The following is a 27,583-nucleotide window of genomic DNA, read 5'->3' as shown; positions in this document are numbered from 1 at the left end:
TGCGATCGGTGGTGATTCAGATGAAGTTAATCCTGATGATGGTCCTGACAGATTTGGAGGCCTGTGTCTGCTTGTCTGCCTCCTGCCAAGTGCAGCTGTCAACTAACATTTAGCATTTTTCTGCTATGAAATACACATCATAATGAATGAAATATTTAATATTATAGTTCAGAGGTGAAAATAGTGTTTTTGACAGTTCAACTTCAGTCACTAAATTTCATCTGGCTTGTAGACAACAGGCAGCAAAACAATATGAACACAGCCATGCAGCATTATTGTGTGCAGGAAGGCATCCAGAATTACTAATACGATCACTGATCCTTTTGTATGATCCCAGTTTACGCCCAATTCCACTTCAGATTGTATTTTGTTTTGTTCCGTGACAAGCGGGAGGGGAGCATATTAGACATAACAGCCCACAGTTCATCTGCTGCAGGCATGTGGAAAACAGTGACAGATTTACATGAACGTACCAGAAGGCCTTAAAGTATCGTCACCAAGTTCAAGATATTACCAAGGAGATATGGACAGAACCATCGGAAAAATAAACTCCAGAAAAGACAGAGATGAACTGGGGAAAAAGGGAGCGCAGCTTAACATTCACGCACGACTAAACCTGAATATTATTTTACATGGGCTGTACAGGCTTCTTTGTCTTGGCTTGTCAACAGTTGTTAAACTGTGAGAGACGCTGAAATGCTGTGACGGGTTTTCATCTCAGCTTTTTGCTTCCAGTCACGTCAGCAAGACAGTGGGAAATGTAGAGCCAGATACTCAAATCAAGCACAAAGAAAGGTTTGTGACACATTTAAACCATCAACAATTACAACACTGGGGAAATTGATTTAAAGAAAATAAATTTAAAGAAAATTATATATATTTCATTTTAGAATAAATTATATTATAACAAAAGAGGAAGTCTCCACCTAAGAAGGATTAAGCAGATCAATTGCGATGTGTGCAAATTAAATACTGATTTTATCATTTGGTAAGAATGAGCAAAAGAAAAGGAAACTGTAGAACACAAATGCACATGTACATACACACACATACACCCACGAGCACAAGATTTTTATAGAGACTACACTCATAAAAGCCTGCCGATATGAAAGGAAATCTTAAGTAAAGTGAGTGGAGAGAACAAAAGGAGTAAGATGGAAAGTGTGGGTTGTGTGGGTGGGAGGCTCATTATACAAGAACAATGGCTTCAAACCCTGACACCCCCCCCCTTCAGATTTACTTACGGGGCACCACTGGGCAAGTGCTGAGTCCTCCTTCTGTTGCTGACCCCTCGCACGGCTCATTAAATCCTTTAAATTTGTTATACCACACACATGCATGCAAGCAAGCACGCACAAACACACACACTTTACGGTCACTATCATACGCACAGCGCCCAGTAAGCCTCCGCCCACCATGATGCCCCAGGCCTGCGGCTTTGCCATATGTCCACCATGCAGGCAGTGGAAGATCTGCAGAAAGTCTGGCAGGCGAATAAATAAAACAGCTAGTTCTACAGGGAAGGCTGACAGTTCAGTCGATGACACTGCGCCACTAAATTAGATCAAATATGAGCTGAAACACTGAAGATTAAAATGTAAGTTTGGGGTATTTAAATTATTTAAGTTGATGGGTTTTAAACCCAAATATGTAGCTCAAATAGATTTAGGATCTTCAGATTACTGTACAACTCCTTCTTAAGACATATATAGTTGCATATAAAGTTACTTAATACCTGACTGAACCAGTTCTGCTGCCTTTAGACCCAAACATAAAATCTATCCAGACTAGGTTACTCAGTAATCATTTCAGTGATTTTCCATTATCGTGGCTCGGTCAACCACTGACAAGCCCAGAAATCTATACTCATATCACCCTGAGTCCAGTTAAAGTTACATTGTATTTTACAATCACCTTCAAACAAATTCACACCAATGTCCGCAGCCTGAAACGTGTGTCTGCAGTTTGCCACATGCTTCACAACTGCTGCAATTCAAATTTAACACAGATGAGTTGGTTTTAGTCCTGTGGAATTCTTTATGGACACAGTAGAAATGAATTTGGTTTGATTAATGGAATAAAACTGATGAGAGCGAGATCACTTCTAAAGAACAAAGTAGATGGAGGATTGACTGTTAGAACCAAAGCATGCGCACAAAGCCAGATTGGGGGGAGGGATACTGCTTGGAGAGGCGGAGTCACAGAGCGCATCAATCAATCAATCAATCTTTATTTATATAGCGTCTTATACAATCAAAATTGTTTCAAGGCGCTTTCCAGAATCCCAGGGCCTAACCCCAGACAAGCAACAGTGGCAAGGAAAAACTCCCCTTTAACAGGAAGAAACCTTGAGCAGGACCAGGCTCATGTAGGGGGACCCTCCTGCTGATGGCCGGCTGGGTAAAGAGAGAGGAGAAGGGGGAGGACAGGTAGAGGATAGGATAGGTAGGAGAGGAGAGGAGAGGAGAGGGGTAGAGGAGAGGAGAAGTAGAGTGAAGGGGAGGTAGAGGAGAGGAGAAGGAGAAGGAGGAGGAGGGGAAAGAGGAGAGGAAAGGAGAGGAGAGGAAGAGGAAAAGGAGAAGGAGAAGGAGGGGGAGAGGAGAGGAGAGGAGAGGAGAGGAGAGGAGAGGAGAGGAGAGGAGAGGAGAGGAGAGGAGAGGCACAGAGCACAGAAACACACACAAAAAAAAAGGTCATCAAAGGTCAAAGGATCAAAGTCTCAACATGAAAGAGAGTTTAAAAAAAAAATGTAATTAAAGGTAAAAAACCTTACATATAAGACCTAATTTCTACATTATTAAATCCCACCGAAGGTTTGTAAAGTTTACTCCAAACCAAAGTGCCTGCTAAATTATTAACATTTAATGCTAATCGTAACATTTAAAAAGGATCAACCAGCAAAACTCCAGTCCAAATACTGATTTTCTACAACAAGTGAGTGAACTCTCCCCTTTCTGATAGTTTTAAGATAACTGCCACTGAGCTTTTACAAGGCTGCACTTTTAGTCATCTTGAAACTATGAACTTTTTTCTTTTCTTCAGCATTTTTACCAAATGTATTCAAATTCTCATATCTTCATGACCGCTTTAACCTTTTCGGGGTCATGGGGAGGGCGCACATGTAGGCGAAGGCAGTGTTTACCCCTAGTTTAGTTCATCACATGTGAGCTATTGTGGGTTTGGTACCTTGCTCAAGGGTACCTCGGCAGTGTTCTGACTAGGCGGTGCTTCTTACACCTTCCCCTACTACCTTCCTTGCTTTGGCTGTACTGGGGCCTGAACCAAGAACCCTCCGCTCCTCAGCCCAGTCCCCAACAGCTACCGCCACCCCCATATTCTTCAATTAATTCGAAGCACCAAACAAAAAAACAGGCCATTATGGAAACTTTAGGGTGAAATTTTCCCTCAGTCGAAAACATTTAACACTTCAAAGAAAATGGCATATTTGTATGTGACACTATAAATTTACTTGTCATTCTAAATTATAGCAAATGTTTGTTTTTTGTTTTTTCTTGTGGTTTCAGAGTGCAACTATGAACACCAACGTTTTCCGGGCAGGACAGGTTCCCTCCTTCAGCAGCTCCCAGCATGGTGGCGAGGGAGATGGACGGACATCAGGGGCATCTGAGAAGGTCATCAGAACTTTTCGGGGCATCCTCAACAAGTTCACCCCTGAGAAGTTTGAGAGTCTCATTAGACAGGTGGATGAGCTCAACATCAACGATGAGGAGACGCTGAACACGGTCGTTGAGCTCGTTGTGGACAAAGCTTTGTCTGAGCAGAGCTACAGCGCAACCTATGCTCAAATGTGTGACCACCTGAAGGGGGTAAACTCTGCATTCTTTGTCTGTACGATTGGTTGAATTTGGACCAGATTATTGTCAATGATATGCAAAACCTTTCCCACATCAGCTGAGGGTCTCGTCCCAGAGCAGCGATGGATTCGTTTACTTCCATAAACGTCTGCTCTCAAGGTGTCAGATGGAGTTCGAGAACAGAGGACTCCTGAAGGAAAAGGAAAATAATGTGTCTGCTGCTCAAGAGGTGAGTACCGGCACAGCTACAGCGGAACGAAATATGCAAGCGCAATTATTGGACTGAAGCTCAGCTTCAGAAATGCACCTTTTGTGAGAACTTTTTTTTCCTACAAAATTGCACTTGCTCCACTGGCAAGAACGGTAGAATAGTTAGATTTTGAACTCAAACTTAAATGTAACCTTTACAGTGTTTCACCTAAGTTAAATACATGCAAATCTGCCCTCAAAGGATCTGCAGCAGACCAGACACAAGACCCACGTGCGTTTGCTGGGGACCGTGAGGTTCATCGGAGAGCTTTTTAAGCTGAAGATGATCTGGGAGGCCATAATACACACGTGCGTTGTTAAACTCATCAAGGATGAGTGCGATGACTCTCTGGAGTGTTTATGCAAGTTACTGTCCATAGTGGGGAAAGGCCTGGACAATGAAGCTGAGAGGGTAAGGAGAGCACACACACACACACACACACACACACACACAGACTGTCCACGCATAAACTGAATGAATGGGACTCTTATTTTCTTACTTTTATTTTCTTACTTTTAGCCAAAACTTAATAGCTACTATTGCCACATATGCTACCTACTAAAGGAGAAGAAGATGACTCCAAGAATCAAATTCATGTTACAGGATATTGTGGCCCTAAGAAAGGTGAGACTCTTTGATGGTTAAATCATAAATATGGTCTCCAAGTTGAATTCTCATTACATCTCATGTGTGTCCCTCAGAACAACTGGGTGCCCCGCAGGAACGATCAAGGCCCAAAAACCATTCAGCAGCTTCACCAAGAGGTGAAGCAGGCTGAAGAGAGGGAGCAGCTCCAGTACGAGAAAGGGCAAACCACCATACAGCAAAGAGGTGGTGGCAGGTTGGCAGATCGCCGCCAATCCTTTAATGTGAAAGTGATCCCTGGGAAGGTGAATCAGAAATCCAGCCACGACTGTAATGGAGAAAGGAAGCAGCAGGGCCATTTGGGCAGCAGCTCATGTAATGGCATCAGCAAAAAACCAGGTAAATAACTGAAAAAGCCAAAAGATTGGGTGCATTTTTAAACATCTGGATGGGGTTTTTCACTTCTTGTTGCTCTTTGCAGTTGAACAGAAGACCCCCCCAAAGCAGGCAGCAGCCTTATCACAATCCTTTTGGCTCTGCAATGAAGAAGAAGTGCATCGCGCACTGAAAAGACTCCTGCAGGAGAAACCCGTTAATGGTAAAATAGAGGAGTGGATCCAGGTAACTCCCGATGAGAATGACCTTTAAACTGGATTTTTCTCTAGAGATTGTGACTGTAGGCATGAAACTAACAAAGGTTCCTCTCCCCCCTCCCAGAACAACTTCAATTACAGGCAGAGGTCATCAGAGGGGTTTGTGAGGGCCTTGGTGAGAGCGGTCTGCCAGTCAGTCATTGTTAACTGTAAGTGTTCTATACCGTCGTATAGAGGCAGATTGTTTCTGTCCAATAACATGATTCATTATTTTTACTCCACATTGATGTCTGTTTTACATTATCTGAGCACAAAACCAGTCTGGGACACTTTATGGTCCATGATTAGATGTGTTCGGCTTCTTTACAGTGGTGTGAAGAGAGTGTTTGTGTTGTCAGGTGGGGTTTATACCCTGAATACCTATGAGCTGCTCGACAGAGTGAGCCTCTTAAAGAAATACATCTCTGATGCCCAGAAGCAGCTGCTGGCCCTGAATGTTCTGCAGCAGCTGGTGGGCCACATAGACCAACCTGATGGTGAGTGTCCCATCTATCCACCTCGACGGTCACGGCTTTGTTCATTTTAACTTTGAACAACAAATTCAGATGCCAGTGGTGTTTTTCTATTGACTTATTCCTGTGATTTCTGCTGGTGTGTGTCCGTGTAGGTTTGCTGCGGATGTTTTTCGATGTGCTGTGGGATGAAGAAGTCATCCAGGACGAGACCTTCTTTAAGTGGAGGTCATCCACAGTCTCTGCAAAATCCGTCTGCAACTTTTTCAACATGCTCCAAGAGGCAAACAGACATTTCAACTGACGTTGGGGAGCACAAAAAAAACTTAAAAAAAAAAAAAAAAATCTGCATTATTTCATTGTCAGTAATATCATGTCTTTGAATAAAATTCAATTTATTTCCAAATACAAGTGCTTGAATATCATTTATGTTTTAGTGAAGTTGGGTAATATAGTTCCGACTAACACCATTTATCCTGTTGTGATCATCATGTTTTACTCTCTAAAGGAATTTTGGTTTATTGAGGTTGAATTTTCAAGACAGTTATAAACATTTACACTAAAACTACCTAAAGAACACAATCTCTAACAAGTATTAATCGTTTATAATGGTTAATGATAAAATAAAGTGCTATATAAAGTAAAATAGATTCAGATATTTTGAGCGTATTTCCTATATTTGTTCTTTTAGTGATAGTAAAACATTACACTCAAACTTAATGTAATGGGATGGAAGTGGGGGGGGGGGGGGGATTCAATTTCTTCACTTGTGCCTCAATGTGGCATCGATCATACATAATATTAGAAACGTAAACTCAAAACATGTAAAAATAGTGTTTGTGTATAGTAATCCATACAATTACAAGTGTGTGTGTGTGTGTGTGTGTGTGCTTGTGACACAGGAAACCTCCCAGAAAGGCCTCCAATCATTTTCTTTTCAAAAAACAACAGTGACTTATCCTTCATAAATTAGCTGCGCGGCTGCAGGTCCAAACGACTGACTCTTTCGTGACCCTCAGTGCACGCGCTCCTCAACAAAGGCTTAAAGACAACGCAAAGACTGCGTGCGTGCATGTGCCCAAAACATAGCCCAACATGGAAATACCTGTACATGCATACATGCTGCACATTGTGCGCATTTCTGTGCGCGAGGTTTTTGTGTCCGAGCCTGCTTACCTTGTCACGGGAGGGTTTGGTGGAAAACAAACAATGCCCCATTGTTGGGAGCAGAGGACGCAGCCTGCTGCGAAACACGGAATTTGAAACACTCTGAGAGGAGACGTCCTGTGTTGTTCTTCAAAGCGTACCGGCGAGGGGGGGGTGGGGGGTGGGGGAGGAACTGTACAGGCAGCGAAGGCAGGCAGCAGAGGACAGCTATGGAGAAAGAAGTCTCTTATCTCATCTCATCTTATCTCATCTTATCTCATCTTGTCTCATCTTATCCAAAAACATTGCTCCCTATAAACTGTGATTAATGCTGCTTTCCCCCCCCCCACTTGCGGGTCCGACGGTTTGAAACTCTGCCTCTGCCTTGTGCAATACTGTGACATGTTTACATAGGCTGGAAGGAAACAATGAAGTGGTGTCTGTCTGTCCGTGTGTCTGAATTAGCTAACCCTCACAGGGGCTTCTCCTAACATGGCACCGCATCCCTCCACTTGCAGCTGATTGCACCACTCACCCCCTGCTGCCTAATGCGAGGAGGGTACCTGCTGCAACCCCTTGGTTGAAGTCACCCCTTCCTCCCACCATGCCTTCTGCACCTCCCCCACTGCTCGGTCCTCCATGCCCGTTGATGATTTTACTGGTCTCTGTGGTTTAATGGTGCGCTTTATTAGTTACAGAGCATCTCCTGCCTGGCTGCTGACACTTGGAAAACACACAAAAAAAAGAATCTGTGCATGCAGAAATACACCCTCGAAACACCCACGTACACTCACACGTGTGGGCCAATAAGATGCTCCGAAACGCCCACAGTGGAGGGAAAGCAGGGGTCTCTGTGTTCCTCTTGTAAGCCGATTGTTCTCTGAGGGTACTCACCGTCATCCTCCGGGTTTGTCGATAAAAGAGATGATGCTGAATCTGACCTGCTTGGATAATTACAAGCTGGAATCTGAGGAATGCTGTGATCTTTACCGAGCCTGACACCGTGTATATGATCCCATGCAGCTGATTAACCTGCCCCTCTACATGTGCGCCTGTGTGTGTAGGGGGTCACGAGTTGCTAAAATGTGATGGTTATTATATCTCTGTTTTTTAAAAACCCTACCTTGCAGTAGTGGTTGTAAAATACGGCGTCGCCTGAGGTTTGGACACAGGTTTCTGAGGTTTACCATATACAGCCTGGGCGCTGCATGCTCCTCCATCCAGTGAGAGGCCATGTCACTTATCTGAGGAATTCACCCTGAACCACTTCTTCTCATAAACACTCCCCTGTGGCGCACATCCCTCTGGCTTATACACACACATACGCACACACAATTCAAGAGGCTCTGTATAACTAAAACAAAAATCCATCATGGCTAATCCCACACGGTCCACGAAACGCCACGTGAAAGGTCCACTAACTGCACACATTGCTCACATAGTTCTGCGTCTCCGTGTTTTCGGTGTCATGGCCGCACCAAACAGGTGGTCCTCATTAATTTTTCCCTGAGCTGAGACAAAAAGCAACAGATGCGAGCGTCTCTCAGGGTGGCTTTTGCCTGTTTTCTTTCCAAAAGAGCTGGTTAAAACTTCTCATAACCGTGACACAGTTTGCATTATTTGAACTGCTCAGTGGTTTAGCTTTGTCTCGGTGGGAGGGGGGTCTGAATCATTCAAGTAAAACATAAATGGACGCGCATGGAAGCTCGCGGAAAGACAGTGATTTACTTCTGCCTGGAATTCCTGCTGCTTTGTTTCCGATTGATCTCCAGAATGAGAATGTCAGTGTGGTGGCAGAGAGATAAGAATGGAACTCGGAGAATGCACATGAGCAGAATTGTGCACTTCTGAAGATATGCTAGAAACAGGTAAAGGGACCATCAAAAATAGACAGGGATCTCTAAACCATAAACTCCTACTGTTTTACTTGGGCCAGCAAGTTGAATGTAGATTAGTCACTCAAATAGTCTTCATACTTCTTTTCTGAATAAGAATGTGCAGTCTAGTGTGTACAGTAAAGAGCACACACTAGGCACACTTGGATGTGTGTGATTGTAAATGTGCATTTTTTGTGTGTGTAATGTGACACTTGCATCTCAGAGGGTCCTCATCTGCTCTTGGAAGACCTGTCTGTGCCAATAATGGACGATGAATTCAGATTAATAGATGGTCTCATCTGTTCTAAATGCGGCAGTGCGCAACAACAATGCACACAGGTCAAACAGTTGCCTCTCAAGGAATGAAAAGGTGACCACAAAGGTGTTATTTTTTTTAATAATTTTGTCCTTATTTTATAGAAAAAGTATGTCAAATATGTTGATCTAATGGCTGTATGACTAGTTTAAGCTAGTTTAAGGAGGCTATACTGTTACACGTGTTACATGTTACACAGGGGGTCAAATTCAATAAGTCAATAAAATACCCATTGGAGAACAAAGCGAGGCACATGGAGTGATTGTATCATGTCCTAGGATGCTTCTTCCGAGGGGGGAATAGTTCAGCGATGATGACTTTATAAGTGATTCCAGCACAGCTGATCGGAGCTCATTCTGGTTGCATTGCACAGTAAGCTGTATTATATCAAGTAAACCTTAAAGAGGATGAAACTGGTTTCGGTAATTGATATATTGTTTTACACATTCCTGAATTTCTGTCAAATCTTCAGTACATATATACGGTAACTGTCCAGTGTCAATTTGTTACATGACCCCATTAATGCATCTGCGTCTGGAAAGTATATAACCATTAAGGTCTTTCAGCCGAGGCAGCTCCACCTACACTCATTCAAACTATATGCACACAGTTTGTACTGTATCGGTTCTCTTATAAGCCACATGCAGGTGGATATCAAATAGCATTTATGTACCTTATCCTTTTCATTTATCTTGTGATATGTCCTGTTTTCCTCTGTCCTTTGAAAAGGCGTCCTAAGTTTGTGTTGTGAGGTTAACCTTCATTTCCACTGAGCTGGGTCACGGCCCCGTCTGTTTGTAGGAAGAGCAGTGAGGCCCTCAGCAAGCCCCTCATATGTTTTCCACTATGCTGGCCTCCTGTAGCGTCTCACAATAAGTCTGAACGCAGTGCTCTGGACAGCTGAATTCAATGCACTCACCCCCCCTCCCCTCAACATCCCACCAACCACCTCCCTCTAATAAAACTCTCTACTCCAATGCTGATGGTAACATGCTGTATTGCTGCATTGTAAAATGCAGCCTCATGTCTAGTATTGTGGGGGTATAACGAGCATGTGGGACATTACTCTTCTCATGGGAAACATGACCTCCAATCTGCCACCTCTGTCTCCACTTCCCTCAGATGACTCACCCACTCCATCCCCCCTCGCCACTGCTTACAGCCTCCAGTCCAGACCTTCTGCTTCACTTCTGACTTACTGATTGATTTTAGCATTAACGATTAGCTCAGCACAAACACTCACACACACATGGGCCAGAGTAGACACACACACACGCTGTATGCATCCATTGTAAGTGCCATCATGCGGCTTTCAAGATAAGGCAGTTACAAGCCTGGAAAAGTCTTGATAAGGTGGTTACAGCGGGGGGGGGACACAGTACGGCTGAATGTGCAGAAGGGTCATTTTCAGTTTTTTATGCCCCCCAAAGCTTAAAGTGAAAAAATAAACCCACTCCTGTCCATCTTACCATCAGATGAAGACTTGTCCAGGTTCAAATCATCCCACAGTGGCTGAATTCAACAGCCTGAGCGAGGCAGCCTGGTTGGTGACAGACATGATTTGAAATTCTCCCCGAAGAGCCAAATATTTCAAATATTAACAATGCAACAGTCTATTAGGAAGAACGTGTAGACAATCCTCATTTTTAGAATGTTGATTTGAAATTCAAAACTATGTAATCACACAATGTTGAGGTGCACTCATTTGGTAGGCAAATCTATCTGTTACATGTGGGAATTTGACGTTATTATCGAGAGTGTGGTGTCCGAACTTGATATGGAGAATGAAAAACCATTTTCAATGCTACTTAAATTCATTTCCCCCTATATACACTCAAGAAAACACTGGGCATTATTACTGCAGTACAGGTGAAGTTACAGTGAAAGCTCCGGTCGGAGGTTTTTAAAGTACGCTGCGATATTTAACTCATTTGGTGTGTTTGAATTGATAAGCGCTGGGTGTAAATGTGGATGTTGACACAGCTGCTTTACTGTTCCCCTTCAGTGCATTGAAAGTGTTACTTCTTTTTAAACTACAGGATGACCAGTTTAAAAAGAAGCTACCTCCAGAACTCTATAATAACAGCAGGGGACGTAATCACATATTCTCCTGCATAAATATTATAACTGATATCCTGTTCCGACAAAAAGGACTTCATTCTGCATATGAGAAAAACTGAAGTTTCTGTCCGACTGTCCTTAAAACATGACTCTTTGATAAGCCTGTGCGTTAAATCGCGGTTTAGTCAGACTTGTCATGTGCATTTAAGTGTCAGAGGTCATGGGAAACATAATATTAGTTAAAGTTTAACTGATAATGTAAAAAAAACAAAAAACAAAACAAAAAAAAGCAGACTGTGTCCAAAGGTCAGCACTCGGTAATCGGTCAACATGTCAAACCGGTGATCACGCGCTAACGCATGAATATGATATAGTGCCCTCTAGTGTTGGAGCAAAGCAATAACGTCTACACCTCAGTCCAACCTCAGGCGTGTTGTAGCAACTAAGAAAAAAATCAGCAATCTACATTCACTTAAACTTTTCAACAACAAACTATTGGTAATAAAATGTGCACTTAATATCACAAATGTACCCCTGTATAATGAAATATGCTATTAACTGTTGTTATTTACTATCTGGAGTCAGTCAATCAAACCTTTATTGTTGACAAGACAAAGTGCGACCTGGTTCGTTTTACTCTCACAGGGGAAAATCTGTAGCACCAAACAACTGGTGATTGCGTTATCTCAGACACAAAAACAGACAAATATAGGTAAAATGCTGATTGTTTTATAGGAAATCGTGAGAGCTCAACACCAGTAGTGAATGCTTTCAACGTTAAGCACAAATCTTAGTTACAGACCAAATGAAGTAAGAGCCAATCGTTATTTAGCTGTACAAAGTGATGCTACACTGGACGCACTACATGTAAATGCATTTCTAAGGTGGAAATACAATAGGGTTTTATAGAATGTATATTTTAAGCCCTGTTTTAACATCAGTCACAAGAAGAGAAAATCCTGGACTTCTACTCCGATTCCTTAACCTCAAAGGCAGCAATTCAGCCGATTTCTCCTCGGTGTTCCAGGCCCCATTCCAGTGTGATACAAATGAAAGTCTCTGGGGTTTTTTGTTTTGTTTCTTCTTCGAGGCGCACACACACACATACACACACACACATACACACACGCACACACACTTAATGTGATGATGCATAAGCTTGTTCAGCATCAGCAGATTATTTACAACTGAAAGGTGGCAGAGGTCTGTGACATGGCACTATAAATAAAAGTGTTGCTGAAGGGCACAAACTGGTGGCTGATGATTTTGATGGCTTCTTGAGCAGCTGATCCTACAAAATAATGGAAACAGTTCAGTCAGTAGTGCTCTAGCTGATAAGGTACGATCTGTTTAGTGGTGTCAGATGGCCAAATGCAAAAGAATGCTTTTACCTCCCAGAAACGAAGCAACCATGTGTGGCTCTGCCGCTCCGTATCGACAGCTGAGGGTGAACAAAAGGACAGAAAAGGACTGAGCACGGTCTATCATTCACCCTGACTGATGAATCCCAGTGTGATCGTGACTTACAACTCATGGATGTAATCATCTTTAATGTTGACATTGAAGTTGTATTCCTGCAGCAGGCTGTTCACACATAGCTTCAGTTTGATGATGTCCTCCTCAACCTGGTAATTGTAAACACCTAACAAAGCAACACGAAAAGAAGAAAGAAAGAAAGAAAGCAGTGTTATTTCTCAAGTAATACAAGCAATTCTATATAATATCGTTACATCAACACTTTGTGTCAAACTAATTCCACCGGTTGTGCAACGGAAATGAGCCAATAAGATATATATTTTTAATTTCAGCCCACGTCCTACCTGGGAAGTGAGAATGCTGCTGATAGAAGCGATCGATGGAGCGAAGCATGAGGTAGAAGACCATTTCACTGTCAGGATTGTCCATGCATGAGGCTAAAGACACACAAGCACTCGGTGAAAAGGTAAGTGTGCATTTAAATTTCCAACGATTAGCGGTATAGTCAAGGTAACTCAATGACAAGAAAATGAATAAAGAACAACCCTGGACAGCTCAATGAGACAAGGAAGGACTTACTGATTTCATCTCTGTTCACCGTATCCACACTATATTCATCGGCCAAAGATCTGCAGTGAACAACTCGCAGAAATGATGAATTCTTACCTACAGACACCAAATAAATGCCTGGTTAGTTGAAAACATGTCTACAGTAACCTGATAAAATTCTGAAATCACAGCATTATACCAATATCAACAGCGATTTATGGACATTCAATGACCGGTTTACTTACAGAAGAGTTTTATGTCCTGTTCGGGGATGCTCTCGGGAGGCTGCGGAAAAATATAAGTCATTACAGCGCAACGAGTTAAAGTACATAGGTCAAAATATTAACCCTTAAGTTAAGGTATTCTGTTAGATACATAGATCATAGCTCTGTTTATTTAGTGCAAACAGGTTTTCAACATACCTTCCCAACAGATTGAAGCAAACGCTCCACGTACTTAGAAACAGCTGCTGCGTCCTGCATGGCCTTTGTCCTGTAGCTACAGTTAAGCAAAAGCATCAGCAATGTTGCCGCCTCTGACTCATAGATAAAGAATCTGATCTGCTAATATTTGTTAATAAAACTTCCTTAGCACGTATTGCATCTATACAGCTTACTGAATTATACTGTAATCAACTCGCACTCACACATTTTGAAGTTTAATGAACTTCTGAGAATCAGCAATCATATCTGGGATGGTTCCCCGAACAGGAAGGCTTCCGTTGCCTTCATTGAGAACAAACTCCTTGACAGCTTGCAACATCAACCAGAAAGATGGGGTCTGGTGGACACACAGCAACAGAAACACTCCAGAAAATCAGAATTTCAGGTGAAGGAATAAGAATGTACATTTAATGAAAACACTCAATACCTGTGAAGTAACATTGTTGCACTGTTCACTATTAAAGAGGTCCTTAACTACACTGGGAATCTGTGGAAATCAGAGACAATACAACAGAAACACAACAGTACATTTAGATGGGTAAAATTAGGATCACAACTGGTAAAACTAGGATCACAACTTTTTTAGGTGTAGAACCTTGGTTGGGGTTAAAGCTGTGTTGACACTTTTGATGGCTTCTTCAAAGTTTTCTTCATCCTCAGGGACGCCATTCTCATTCTTTCGGATTCCTTAAAGGACAATCAGTCAGAGAAATGTTTCATTTAAACAGAAAGGATATTAATCAAGTCCAAAGTCCACCCGTACCTTCCCGTATAAACTGCCTGAAGGCCTCTTTTTCCTTGTAATTTTTTGGAGGCTGACAGTTGTGCTACAATTTCAAAAGATGTTATGTATCAGCACAAAAACAGTACCTTTAAAAATATGAAGTTAAACATATTTTCCAGATATTGAGTGACTTGAAAGTGAAACAGTACCTCACTAAGCCATTTCTCTAAGTATTTGGCAACAATGATAATCCACGGTGTGTGACTGTGATCCTGCAGGAACAAAAAGAACTGAATGTAGAAATACTGTGTCCATTTAGTAAAACTGGCTATGTCACGACAAGAAAATGCTTCTTAACAAAGCACGCACTTTTTTGTCCATGTTGTCCAGATCGTACGACTTAACATGATCTTTCAATTCGGCAAACGGTTGGTCTAATCTCAGGTCTTCCAAGGCATTGTCTGGGTGTGATTCAATCACTAAAAAGGAAGTGGTAGGGGATAGATGAGTCTTTACAGTGAAGCATCACAGGTTTAACCAGTAACTACAATTATTTAAAATTAAATGTTATCATTAATTCAACAAACACAACAGACCTGTGTGCTCCTGCACCACCAGTCTCATGTAGCCAATCAGGCCGTAAGTTTTACAGATCAGGAAAGGTACAGAGGCGCTCCACAGAACAGTGCCCAGTCTCAAAAATGTGCTGTTAAAATCAGTGAGATAAAAAAAGAGTACACTGATCCATTACAGCAGTTAGGAAGAGATTCTAGGATACATGCTAAAATGATCATTTACATGAATACATAAGATCTTAGAGTCTTACAAGTGACGCCATTTACACATATAACGTTGTAGTTCACATTTGACTCTAGTTGGAAGTAAATTATTTTGTTAGAAAAAGATTAAATCACCTTTCAGGCAACTGGACACCGATGACTATGGAAAATCTGTGGAAAAACTCTGGATCATTGTCCAAAAGTTTGTCTGGGCTCTGCGGGAATAAAATAAAACACAAAAGTGATTTTTATCACCATTAAGGTGTTAACATAAATTGTACTATTGCAATAATAAAAAAGAATGGGTTTATTTTCAAGTGAAATATTATAAAAATCCCCAACCTCCTCAACAAAGTTTCCAGAGACATCACTGTTGAGTTCTTGTAGCAACTCTGTGGCAGCCTGTGCTCTGTTCTAAATGATTGAAAAATAAAAAATAAATTTAAAATCTTTATAGTGGCCCTAAAAACAAAATCACAAGAGGAAAGCTGCTGATATAACAACAGATGAGTGTAATAGGAAACTGTGTGTGCATATTTGTGAAATACCTTTCCGATGCTGCTGTTGCTTAGAAAAAAGCTGTAAAGGACGTCAACAGGTCAGCAAGGCACACAAATAATACTAAAAATTACCAGACAAAAAAACGTAAAAAGGAAAACTCTCACTTGTTTCCGACGTCTTCTCCAGTAACAACGTGTCCATCCACTATTGTGAATGCTCCAATACCTGAAACACGTAAAGGGATGGATTAACAGAGGTTTCCACAGGAGCTGCTGCAGCAGCCACATCTGTTTACCTGGCAGCACCAAATTCTTCAGTATCTCTGTTCCAGTTGCTGTGGCGTTAATGAGGCAAACGTGTGAATTCTCCAGTGATTCCTGACCGTGGTCACCCCACAACCTGAACAATCACGACACGAGTATGAGCTATTTTGCAAATTGATGATGTGAATTATTTACTTTGCAAGCTGTCACTGCAAGTTGCATGCTAGCTTCCACTACATTAAGAGACGTAGTCTTTTTTGTTATTCCCCTGTGTCAGTATAATACTGCGATGGTAAAATAGTTGCCATGGGGATGTAATTAGTCCCACTTAAAAATACTGGCTCGTCCAAGCTCACAAATAGCAAGCTAACTCCATCTAATGCTAATGCGCTGTTCTAAACGGGTTCAGTGATGATATGTGAAAGGACTATGCAGAAATGCATGTAGGAAAAACACAGTGTTTTGTGACGTTTGCAGTATAGTTTAAATTTACCTCAGTTGTCTGTCGTATTTTTGTTCTTTGGACGCTTTGGTGGCTGCCATTTTTTCGACCAGAGCGGCATCTATGGAAACATTTTACTTCTGAGCAACACATTCGACACGAAGACGCTTGACAGACGATTCAACCAGGCACTTTCGACAATATCGTTCGCCCTCTCACTATTAAAAAAATGAAAAAAATAAATAAATACGATTTTATAGTATCTGTGAAGCAACCACCACTCCTGCAACTTACATCTGTATTATTGAAATCTGGAAATTTGGAAAAATAACGACACTTATACGTACAGGGTGGAATTAAGTGGGAAGCCATAATCAAATATTAGAATAGGCAGGTAAATGTATGTTGTCGTACGTAAATTCCCAAACTAGTCCCTGTAATTTCACATTAAAATTCAGGATCTGAGACGATGTCTTCTTTTAAATTATTTGGAATATTTAGACAAAGGTGTATATTGCAACAATCGTTAAACGATCTTACAAAAACACGCTAAATTAGGCTTTTATAAAGCGTTTAATCACAACTGAAGCCGCTTTATGAAAGCGGAGGCATTTCTGGTCGGAGTGATACAGGAGTCTTAATTTGAGCATGAAGAAGAAATTAGCAGCACGCGCCTCCATGCGGAAACGCGTGCAGCGAGTGAGGCGGACGATCCTAAGAGAGCTGATCTGCTGCAGAAACATCAGAAGAGCTCAGCCTTTAAACCCCTGACAGGTGGACTGGAGGTGTGTGCTGGACCGTAAGCATGAAGAGGCGGGTCGGTAAACAGATAATTGTCCTTCCCCCTTAGGCTGCGTCTTTATCAGCTCCGCGGACTGATGTGATCGAACAGTGACACCTTGGACAGGCTTGAATCCGCCGGCAGGAAAAATGACAGGGCACGACTGGGGCTATGGGGTCGAGGACGGTAAGAGAATACAACATTTTAATGCTCTAGAACCGGCCAGGAACCCTTGATGCAGCAACCCCTGTATATAAGGATATACGATTTTGCATACTTTGCTTTTGCCTTTGCGTTTTGTCCAAGCAGAGAAGGGCAACAGCGTCATTAATACGAGATTATCCTCATGCTTAAAAGGATGACTGCTGTTTGCAACATGGCTTTCACTGTTGATTTAATCTGCATTGGCAACAATGTATCAGCTGCATATCAAAGGTGTTCTTTAGAGACACCCTCACCATATTATTATGTGAGATTAACTTCATTTATATGATGTTGTGGAAATTGAATTCTATGCTTATTAAGTGTTTTTCCTGGTATTCTTTTTTCCTAAGGTCCTTCATTATGGCACCAAAACTACCCGATTGCGGAGGGGAGCAGACAGTCCCCAATTGACATCCTCCCTCAAACGGCTTCACATGACCCCAGCTTAGGTCCAATTGCCCTGAAGTATGACCAGTGCACGTCAATCAACATCGCCAATAATGGACACTCTGTAGTTGTGGAGTTTGAGGACTCTGATGACCGATCAGGTGAGAAAAGTGTTGTTGGGGTCATGGGTCAGTCTGTTCAGTTCACAGCCCGATAACCAGTCAGTTCAGCTTTTCCACAACGCAGACCATAAACTTTTAATTTATTTTTCAACCCCAAAATGTGATTGGTCTTGGGAAGGACGGTGTGCACTGATAAATGACTGTTTTTAACCCTCACCTAGCAGTTAGCCGCTGAGGTCACAGTCCAGGGACAATCATCTCCTGATACCTGTTTGCCAGCCGCACGTTGTGGAAATCTGTGTTAAAGTGTGACTTTGAGCAAACACAGGCTTGAAAGAATTAAGTTGAGTTGTACAAAGTTGCAAGCCACGTGCACAGATGATCATAATCAGAGCTTTTAAATAAACCCCAGATTACGCAGCGGAGAAGCAGAGGCTGCGGTTTGCTGCATGAGCGTCTTTCTGTTGGACAAGAAATATAATGACTTCAGGTGATCTCAGCTGTTATTATGGCCACATTTACTTTTATAAGTGGGTGGCTCCCACTCAACCACCCCCGTCATTGCCACAAATGATAGTTCAAAAATGTCGGCATGTTTGGCTCAGGTTGTTTCCTCACAACAGATCTTTATTGCTGAAAATAAATCAAATAAAACAATCAAGGCCTGGAGGAAAACACAGTGATTGGTGACAATGTATTTACACATGGATTAGGGCAGTGTTACTATAGTAACCACACAGAAAACTAGTTGTTTTTGACTTTATTTAATTACTGGATTTCCCCCCGCCAAAAATGATGCAAGGTGGGGATTAATTATTCCTCAAATGACCTGACTCGCATCAATTATTTTAAATAACTATTTACTGATTACTCTGTTGATAACAGTGACACCAACTGTGTTGCATCTGTTTTTTTCTCCTCATTTTTGACAGCACATTCTTGAGGGTAGCGTACCTCTGCACTCTAAGATGGTGGAGTGCCCGTGATGCTTGGCTAATCTGCCCGGCGCTGCAGTGTCCTGTTTTTCAGAAGGATGTCGGCAGCATCACAATGAATAACAATCAAATTAGACAAGTGGCTTTACTGAGCAATGCAAGTCACAGGCCCTGAAAACTGTCTATCCCAGGGGTCTCCTGCTGACGGGGTAGCATACATTCTATTATCCTTTGGTGGCTGAATGTAAAGCTAAACCAACATAACTCTGAAGTAGCCACATTGCTTTTTTCCTTTAGCGCAGGATTTACTATTTGCGTCTCACCTTGAAGCTCTTGTCTCAGAGACCCGCTGATGGATTTGTTGGGAAGGTGACCTCGTGTTACAGCTTTGAGTGAAAGGTCTCAGCTGGTTTGCTGGTTCTGAGCAGGCTTTGAAAATGAGAATCTTTTCAAAAACATTCCCCCGTCCTCCACAGTGATCCAGGGGGGCCCGCTGGACAACCCCTACAGACTGAAGCAGTTTCATTTCCACTGGGGGGGAAAGGGCTGCCGTGGTTCTGAGCACACCGTTGAGGGACATAGCTACGCATCCGAGGTGGGTCTTTTTTTTGCTCCACGTGCACGGATTGACATGCACTATTACTCAAGCACACATCTTTTAATGCTGAACAATTTAAAAATAGCAGTTTTGGTTCATTTTATTGAAAGAATGTGTTTTTCCAGCTTCATCTCGTGCACTGGAATGCAGTCAAATATGAAACATTCGGGGAGGCAGCAACGGCCCCCGATGGCCTCGCAGTTCTTGGCATCTTTTTAGAGGTATTTTTGTATCTATGACGGTAACCAAAAATGGTTATTATTTGCTGGACTGCAGTTGTGTGTTCATATAGATCCTTTCCCAGCGGTCCCGCAGTAAATCTAACACACAACTGCTGTCTTCTCCCGTTGAATAAAGACAGGTGATGACCACAGGTGGCTCCACACGATAACGGATGCCCTGTACATGGTGAAGTTTAAGGCAAGTTATGGGATTTTATGATGTGCCGCATTTGTCTGGTTTATTGCCTGTCTGCCGAATTATGACTGCGATAAAAAGCTGTTCCCTTTTGTGTCTTGTGTCGCAGGGGAGTGTTACAAATTTCAAAAGTTTCAACCCCAAGTGCCTTCTACCCAGTAGCCTTCACTATTGGACCTACCTGGGGTCGCTGACCACACCCCCTCTGCATGAGAGCGTCACCTGGATCGTCCTCAAGGAGCCAATCGCAGTGTCAGAAAAACAGGTGCGTGTTTTACTGCCCTTCTGAGGACCAATTATCAGGTCTGATGCTAGATCTGACCTGTTTTCCTTATTTCTACATGTTGCTTGTAAAATGAATACTTTTATAGTGTATTTAACTAATCTACCAGGTTTTTAATTTTACTCTGCTATGCAAAGGTTTGCAAATGTCTCACTAAATTAAGCTCTTTAACTGTAGCAGGCTGTGCTTGGGCGGGGGTTCCCTCCTGCACTATGATGCTGTTATTAGAGGGAGCTCCGTGTTGAGGGGTAGATTTAGGATTTGGTTGTATTCATTGATTTCTCTTCGGCAAAGGCTGAGCTGACTAACTGGACTACAAAAGCCTTCCTGGTCTCTCCAGTTTGTGGCAACTGTTGTCATCCTCTGGATTATACCCTGATGCTTTGCTGATCCCTTCTACTCCAGCCCCCATTTTTATCTCCTGGACTGTCTATCAGGAAGGTGGCGCTTCAGCGATGGCAGAATTTTGACTGTAGTTACAACTAGTGTGTGCGTGTAGTGTGTGTGTGTGTGTGTGTGTGTGTGTGTGTGTGTGTGGCGGGGGTGGGGGTGGGGGCAGGGGCGGGGTGGGGGCAAGATGGAAGTTAGGCCTCATGATATGTGTACAACTGCTGCGCTTGAGCTTTTAATCCCCTCCATCGTATTTTTCTGATGGCTGGATGAGTGGGTGGATTCGAGGCCTTGATAGAAAAAGGCTTGCATGCAGACCCAGTGGGGCGAGACCCTTATATAACAGGGGGGATATTAGTTTATTTTTCCTGCCGATGGTAGACTTGGAGGGAAGACTGAAGCTAAGCTTCATATTTGCTAGTCTGGTAATATTTCAAATTTTTCATTTGCCTTTGAGGATGGAGTTTATAAAATATGAACTTGTTTCTGCTCCTACAGTTTTGTCCCATCTCATTTTTGCCAACCTGATTACTGGCAGCTATAAAACAGAAAGACCTGAGACATACTTCACATACCGTATAAACTGCATTTATAGAAATCTGGCCCATTGGAAAAATAGGCTGTCTACTTGACCTATAGCACATATTTGCTGGGGGGTCTAATGTGTTTGTGGCCAGCTGGAGGAATCTGAAGAAAACTCAGGAACACAGGATTGGTGAGAATGTGGAATCAAACCCAGACTTTCTTTTTACCATGGTGACAAGATTTCTCCCCATGGGTCTATGGTTAGATATTTAATGTCCACATTACTGCAAATTAATTCTGAGAAAATCTGTTGAAAACTAGACCAATCGGGAAGTCCCAAGGTGTCATTCTCAATTCAGATTCAATGAAATCTTTTAACAGCGTATAGTTTTATAACAGGATATCAATGTTCTGCCATTGAGAGAACAATTTTAACTTAAAGCCGGTTTCTCTAAATGCAGATGAGCAAGTTCAGAATGCTCCTGTTCACTGGAGAGGAGGAAGATCAGAGGATGCGCATGGAGAACAACTTCAGGCCTCCGCAGCCCCTCAAAGGCAGAAAAGTGCGCTCTTCCAATTAATGCATCCCCCAGAGAACCAACCTTATCAGGATAAAACCCTGGATGAAAACAACAGTTGTTTGAAACTAAAGTGAAGGCATTAACCAGAGTGTATCATTTTAATCTTGTGGTAGCTTATTCTGAATGATTTTTTTTTTGTAATTAACAGAAAGGGGGAAATTAGCAATTTGAAGCACAAATGTCCCTCAATCGCAAAGGGAGGACTCAATTTTAAAATGATTAGAGGAAAAAAACAAGGGATGCAAGCATCTATTTATATTAATTTATCTTGGAAAAAATTCCGTGGTTGGATACTTGAACTTGTAGCTGCTGCTGAGACTCGGTGCTCCATTGAGCAACGAGCCTTTGTGAGGTGCCATTTGATGTTAACTGGTAAATCTGAGGAGCGCCGCAGACCGGTATCACACCACTCTATCTTCTGTTAATACTTAACCTTGGCCTCCTGGCTGATCCCTGTTGATCCCCTGTTTAGCCGGCCCATTCTTGGTGGATTCCCGGGTCTTCTCACTACGGCTGGTTTCCAATACAAACATCCCAAATGGAACTGAGTCTTGCATTTGCGGCACACAAAACCACTGCCTCGACCGAGAGCAGCAGAATCTCAGCTCGTCTACTGTCAAGGAAATGTCTGCCATAATTAGTTTATTATGTAGGACTTATTGAACTGATGCAATCTTAAAATGCCAATGATTTCTGTACTACCATCAAACCCTGGAGCTTTGTTTTTATGGTCTTCACCTCACCAGCTGCACTCCAGAAAAACATCCCAGCAGTACTGTACATGCCTGACCGAGGCCCCACTGTCTCACACGAGATGACTTATGGCAGCTTTGTTTAATGCCGGCCCTTATTTACATAAATGACGATAACTTTTGGTCACACAAAGTGGTACACGGCAATGATGGCACAGCAATAATGATTGTATTGTGTACGTGATCTAGGAATGAATATGTACAATACGGGTGGTTTAAGTATTTTTGTAATGCATTTGTAGGTGTTTGTAATGTGAAATAAAACTCAATAACCCTGCTAACATCCAAGTTGTTAAAGGTAGAAATATATATTTACAGGGGAAATAAAACATTTTTCAAAATTCAAAAGGTTTCTATTTTTTTATCTTAGCTACAACGCACAATTGCAACTACATAGACCTTTAATTTTAAGCCAGACTTTAATTATCAATGAACATGCAATATTGTGCTTTCATCTGACATCTGTGACATATTTTTGATTAAGGACCAGTTTGGGCAACTGTGTAAGCTCTTTTAAATGAGTACTGCTACTGTGTTTAGAGTAATCAGTAGCCAAGTTGTGACTGGGTCTGACTGATAATGTTGACGCACAATCCTGGATGACATTACAGAATTGAAGTCAAGAATGTTGAATAGTATAAATGTCAATCATTTCGAATGTTCTTAATTAAATAAAATACATGTATAAGAAACACGCAGCCATTATGTATTTGGTCAATGGATGCAGAGGGCAGCAGTTTGTCGTTTTATCCAGCAGGTGGCAGTGTTGTTTTGCAATGTATGGTTTTTGTTCAAAACATAGATGAACACCATAAACGTGCATTGATTTATTCGATAGCCATGCTGAAAATCAGATAATCGTATTAGAATAGGATTATATTAACATCACAATGATCTGGACTAAGATGTCTTTATCCTAAATCCTATTTTGTCTACATAACCTTCGATTTTCCTCGGCTACCTTTGTTTCCCAGGTGTTGTCGCGTTGTGATGCAGTTCCAATTTTAGCCCGTTCGTGGCAGTATAGCATGTCCTTTGTTTTCCTGCTGCTGTAAACGTTTGCCTTTTCAGCGACCCTAATAACAAATTCAAAATAATAATAGAAATGAACCAGGGGTGATGCTGCTGAGCGGAACCTGATAACACTGAGTCATATCATGATGAAACCAGAAGATATCTGACATGCAGAAAAGCAGCATCTGGTTTTTCACTAAGGCTTGACCTTGTCCATTCATCTCTGCAACTGTGTTTCCGCAAGGAAGATGCAACCCTGCTATCTGGTTCCAATTCCATATCATGCTGATGACTGCGGAAAATTCCTCATGCAGGTGAGTAAAGGATGAAACGAGGGTTAGGTGGAACTACATTTAGAACGACTCCTCAATTTATCCTACAAAAATAGCATCAGGGAGCTTTATTGAGACCAGAATGCCTGTGTGGGCACATCATCCTCAGCCACAATCGATGTGCCATGCAATAAGATATTACAGCCAAGCCTCACACATAGAGTTGGTCACATGTATTTTTAGCAACAGAATATCAACTTGCTTGATAGCGATTTTTTTTAATTTAAATTTTCCCAGACGCAGCATTATTTGAGCAAGTCACGAAATGCACACCCGCAGGACAAAGAAACAGAAGAACTGACTGCCGGGCAAACTGGGCAAACAATCTATTTTCTGAATCATTTTTGTGGCCCTTCAACGAGGGTGAACGATGTCACCCAGGGGTTAAAAAGGCTGGGGATTTTCCTTATAAAGTATAATGATCTGATTTCACCTGCAGTAAAATGTACTTGACCCTATAAACCATAAAAAACCTAAAATGACAGCAACCATTCGGCCGACTTTCCCTTCTCATGTGTCTAAGCCGAAACTTCCGTTCAGGCTGGAAAATGCGTTAAATCAATGCACGTTTTTGTCAAGGACAACCGCTCTATCTGACAATCAGGTGACACGGCCCTGGTGCAGTTGCCATGGATACAAACAGCACTTGTACCACAACACACAGGCTTGGCCAGCTCGTATCTCTCCCGCTTGTCTACGTGCCAGTGATCCGTCGCCAACACCCTGTCAGGAAACAAACCCAGGCTGCAGAAATATCAGACGCTTCTTTCACCGCACGTGTGTCTTCATTAGCTGCTTTAATTAGCAGCGCGTTGTGTGTTTTGCACGGATGTACAGTAAATGGGACTGGGAGCTCGCTTTATTCCAGTCACACAGTCCACCTGACCTTTCCTGGAAGGTGAAGTTTGGCCATCGCAGATGTTCAGGGCCGGATTCAAGTTCTAACGTCTTGCCAAACAATATACGCCTTTTATGGGGTGTCTATATTTACCAAACAACATTGAGGCTGTCAAACAGTGGCCGTGGTTCTGGGAAGGGTTTATAAATCACACGAAGGATACCGTTTGGTTGGTCTGGTATCATAATCAAACCAAACAGACCTTTACTGTTCCGGGAGGGAGGTCACGACCTGTAATCTTATGCTGTGCTGTCAGCTCAGACACCGTGAAGGATGAGATCTATGGACCATTTACCAAAAAATATCTGGCCCTGATGTCTGGCCAGCACATTCAGTTTGCTCCAGGAAACGTTGTTGGAGACACAGATTCAGTGACAGCCACACCTCGGACCCTGACATCCGATCCCAGCATTGCCCAGACGTGACATATCCCAAGTGGTCGACAGTGGTCTTCGTGGTCTTCAGTAGGGTTTAGGCAACAACCCTTTGAGGCGGGTGGTGTTTGTGCACGGTCGCTATAGGAACACACCCAGTCACTGCCGCGTCACAGGCTCACATGATAAAGGCTAAAAAAAGGAGTGTGATACCATAACATTAGCACCCACCAAATGAGCACATTTATGGAGATTCTCATCAAGGGGGATGCAGGTAAAGTTCACGTAGTCAGTATCAACCAGCGGTCGCACAAGTTTGCAGCGAGTTTTCCCAGTTAGCTAACTTTATACGTAAATTTTAGTGCTCCCAGTAGAATTCACAAAATAACTAATTCATGGCCTACTTGGCCAGAAGTTAATTTAATGAATCAAACATACATACAGTCAAATGAATGTCTTCATTTTGTGTGGAGTGCCATTTTATATCAGTAATTTTATGCTTAATGAAGGTTCAATTAACCAGACCATTACCTTAAATCTTACCAACTTGATGTGCTGCTCCTGGACCATTTCATTATCCAGTGGTGACAACTCTTCCTTTTAGAGGATGTTTTCTGACAATTATGGTTTTTCTAATGTGCTCTCAAACTAATATAAACATCTGTCTATCCCATATCCATTGATTCCAAATTGATCAATAGCTGGAAGCCAATGCAAGTGTGTTGGGGCTGTTTAAGGTTATTGTGCTTGTGTTTCTCTCCAGTATCCATCAGACAGTGATTTCAAGAGGGAATGAGGCAGGGAAACTCTCAGCGTTATTTATATCCCATCTCCAGACTGACCAGTTTAAGAGGGATTTAATAACTTAATGGGTCTGACTGGGACAGATGCTGTATGTGATCACCTTCACGTCTGTCTTCAAAAAAACGTCCCTGGCGTTCGGGCTGTTTCATCAAACCACCATCGCCAGCACCGGCACATTCAAGTCAGAGGGGTCAGCCATGCGCCTTTCAGAAGCATCACATGTTCGCCACCCCCCGCCTTCGCCTCGGCCCCGGTGGGTCAAAAATAGGTTCCGTTAGCCTTTTATAAACCAGAGTGTTGCTAAAATAAGGGCTCTGACTGAGCAGCAACCTGGCCCGGAGAGACAGCGGCCTATCTTTAGCCGCAGTCATGTCCTGGCGTTGACAGCGCCACTTGCAGAGCTTTCCAGTCACCGTTCAATAGGTCATGTGTGCCGGGGCCCTGGCCGATGCTGGAAAGCACCGCTGAGTAAAAGTGGTAATCAGCAGGCTCCCAGTGGTGCCGGGGCCACGGCCCTAACAGAAACAAAGCCACTCACAGCTGCCCAGTTAACCGCTCGGTGATTCTCGCCCTCAGATTCTTTCCATCCACTTAGTGTTTATGGAGCTCCGGGCTGATGACAGATAAGCACGGTTTCTATTGTAAAGTGCAGCGGTCTATTGTTACTTCAGGGTTGTAGGAAGTAAATGAGAGACGCACCCCCTGACTGTAACTGACGTGGTCAGACTTTAGGGTTCTTTTCATCCCTCAGAAGGCTGATCTCGGTCACCTCACCTTCTGCACTGATGCAGGGAAGGCAGAAAAGTGTTATCCCTTCAGGTGTGTGTGTGTGTGTGTGTGTGTGTGAGTGTGTGTGTGTGTGTGTGCGCGTGCGTGTGTGTCCACTTGTCCAGTGCATCCTGGGACAGGGTCAAGTTCCTCGTGATCCTGGCATATTTTATGGAGCGGATGCCACTGTTGCTCCCTCCCTTCCTCCCCATCCATCCATCCATCCATCCATCCATCCATCCATCCATCCATCCATCCATCCATCCATAACATCAGTCCTTCATTTTTGGTTGGACAATAAACAAATAAAATATAGAAATGAAAATTTTCTTAATTTATGTATGTGTTTCTTTTTGTTTATGTGGTCACCCCAAGGATGTGAAAATCTGCACGTAGAACTTACCCCCCTCCCGATATTTTCCAGAGGCTCTTGGAAGACGAGGGAAGAGTTTATTGTTTTTAGATAAACTGCGGTGCGGAAAACGATAGACGCAGCGCGTTGTTGATATGACGGAGAAGCCGAGAAGCTGGGACCCTGAGTTGAAAACTGCTCCGCGGGGAGTTCGGGAATCGGCCGGGTCGATGCACTTAACACCAAAGGAAACTGTAGAAGAGGTCACGTGACCTTCATGGAAAATCTGAGTGTCTTCCTGCTCCAACTCAACATTCTGCCCCCCCCTCCCCCCGTGATCCCTCAGCCATGCACTTTCTGGCGAATACTGCTGGTCCCATCCCACTCAGTCCTTCAGTCCATAAACGAAGTCAGAGGCTACAGGAAAAAGAGGTGTGTAGGTGGGTCGTGCATGTCTGTCTGTGGGCTCTCAAGACCATGCCACTGTTACTCCGCAGCCTTGCTGCCTTCACATGTGGGGGCTGCGGAGGCTATATGTGCCAATCCCTGACGTAGGTGAAGTGACCATTCAAACAGAGCGAAAAAGGGCAGTCTGGTCATCGCATCTATTATTGAGCCTGGAGCCGGTCTCTCCGTGGTGGTGTGCCAGGATGGAGACATGTCAGCTCTGGCAGATGATTTGTGTGGGTGTCAGAGAGGATGAATTATTTGAGCATTTTCAGGGTAATGGTGCA

At 42.8% G+C, this 27,583-nt stretch overlaps 3 protein-coding genes across 6 annotated transcripts; 2 read left to right on the top strand and 1 right to left on the bottom strand.

Moving 5' to 3' along the window:
- The first annotated feature begins 2,650 nt into the window (after positions 1–2,650).
- Positions 2,651–6,155, top strand: LOC115252220 (eukaryotic translation initiation factor 4 gamma 3-like). Its single transcript, XM_029846795.1, has 10 exons — positions 2,651–2,934; positions 3,525–3,827; positions 3,913–4,044; positions 4,267–4,476; positions 4,585–4,689; positions 4,767–5,049; positions 5,132–5,271; positions 5,368–5,452; positions 5,642–5,779; positions 5,911–6,155. The coding sequence occupies exons 2-10, from the start codon at positions 3,534–3,536 to the stop codon at positions 6,057–6,059; spliced, it is 1,536 nt and encodes a 511-aa protein (XP_029702655.1). The 5' UTR covers positions 2,651–2,934; positions 3,525–3,533; the 3' UTR covers positions 6,060–6,155.
- Positions 6,156–11,735: 5,580 nt separating this feature from the next.
- On the bottom strand, positions 11,736–16,535 carry nae1 (nedd8 activating enzyme E1 subunit 1). The gene is made up of 20 exons (XM_003969672.3): positions 16,384–16,535; positions 15,923–16,026; positions 15,792–15,852; positions 15,675–15,705; positions 15,469–15,540; positions 15,262–15,341; positions 14,944–15,053; positions 14,717–14,826; positions 14,557–14,619; positions 14,387–14,450; positions 14,219–14,310; positions 14,051–14,110; positions 13,827–13,960; positions 13,603–13,678; positions 13,426–13,465; positions 13,211–13,297; positions 12,976–13,068; positions 12,683–12,797; positions 12,547–12,596; positions 11,736–12,446 (listed from the first exon to the last, which is right to left on the bottom strand). Exons 1-20 carry the CDS (start codon positions 16,431–16,433, stop codon positions 12,337–12,339), a joined length of 1,602 nt encoding a protein of 533 aa, XP_003969721.1. The 5' UTR covers positions 16,434–16,535; the 3' UTR covers positions 11,736–12,336.
- Positions 16,536–16,986: 451 nt separating this feature from the next.
- ca7 (carbonic anhydrase VII) lies at positions 16,987–22,655 on the top strand. 4 transcript variants are annotated; one of them, XM_011610113.2, is made up of 8 exons: positions 16,987–17,117; positions 17,183–17,299; positions 17,668–17,865; positions 19,238–19,356; positions 19,485–19,580; positions 19,717–19,779; positions 19,886–20,041; positions 22,028–22,655. In XM_011610113.2, exons 2-8 carry the CDS (start codon positions 17,263–17,265, stop codon positions 22,190–22,192), a joined length of 834 nt encoding a protein of 277 aa, XP_011608415.1. In that variant the 5' UTR covers positions 16,987–17,117; positions 17,183–17,262; the 3' UTR covers positions 22,193–22,655. The 4 variants fall into 4 exon arrangements, with proteins under 4 accessions (XP_011608415.1, XP_011608414.1, XP_011608418.1 ...); XM_011610114.2 differs by having other exon boundaries at positions 16,999–17,106; XM_011610112.2 differs by having other exon boundaries at positions 16,995–17,299.
- The last annotated feature ends 4,928 nt before the right edge of the window (positions 22,656–27,583 follow it).

The sequence above is a fragment of the Takifugu rubripes genome, chromosome 13 (assembly GCF_901000725.2).
Source record: "Takifugu rubripes chromosome 13, fTakRub1.2, whole genome shotgun sequence".
In the NCBI taxonomy this organism is placed as follows: Eukaryota; Metazoa; Chordata; class Actinopteri; order Tetraodontiformes; family Tetraodontidae; genus Takifugu; species Takifugu rubripes.
The sequence above is the reverse complement of the archived record's forward strand: the minus strand, read 5'-3'. Positions and strand labels throughout refer to the sequence as shown.

What these genes read in the sequence shown, in the direction of transcription:
- nae1 (XM_003969672.3), bottom strand. Translation starts at nt 16,433, where the DNA reads ATGGCAGCCACCAAAGCGTCCAAAGAACAAAAATACGACAGACAACTG. An exon ending in TGGACAACATGGACAAAAAA is followed by an intron (nt 14,620 to 14,716) that starts GTGCGTGCTTTG and finishes TTGTTCCTGCAG; the next exon opens with GATCACAGTCACACACCGTG. An exon ending in ACAGGACATAAAACTCTTCT is followed by an intron (nt 13,298 to 13,425) that starts GTAAGTAAACCG and finishes TGGTGTCTGTAG; the next exon opens with GTAAGAATTCATCATTTCTG.
- LOC115252220 (XM_029846795.1), top strand. Translation starts at nt 3,534, where the DNA reads ATGAACACCAACGTTTTCCGGGCAGGACAGGTTCCCTCCTTCAGCAGC. An exon ending in TGGCATCAGCAAAAAACCAG is followed by an intron (nt 5,050 to 5,131) that starts GTAAATAACTGA and finishes TGCTCTTTGCAG; the next exon opens with TTGAACAGAAGACCCCCCCA. An exon ending in CCAGTCAGTCATTGTTAACT is followed by an intron (nt 5,453 to 5,641) that starts GTAAGTGTTCTA and finishes TTGTGTTGTCAG; the next exon opens with GTGGGGTTTATACCCTGAAT.
- ca7 (XM_011610113.2), top strand. Translation starts at nt 17,263, where the DNA reads ATGACAGGGCACGACTGGGGCTATGGGGTCGAGGACG. An exon ending in GGGCTATGGGGTCGAGGACG is followed by an intron (nt 17,300 to 17,667) that starts GTAAGAGAATAC and finishes TTTTTTCCTAAG; the next exon opens with GTCCTTCATTATGGCACCAA. An exon ending in GACATAGCTACGCATCCGAG is followed by an intron (nt 19,357 to 19,484) that starts GTGGGTCTTTTT and finishes GTGTTTTTCCAG; the next exon opens with CTTCATCTCGTGCACTGGAA.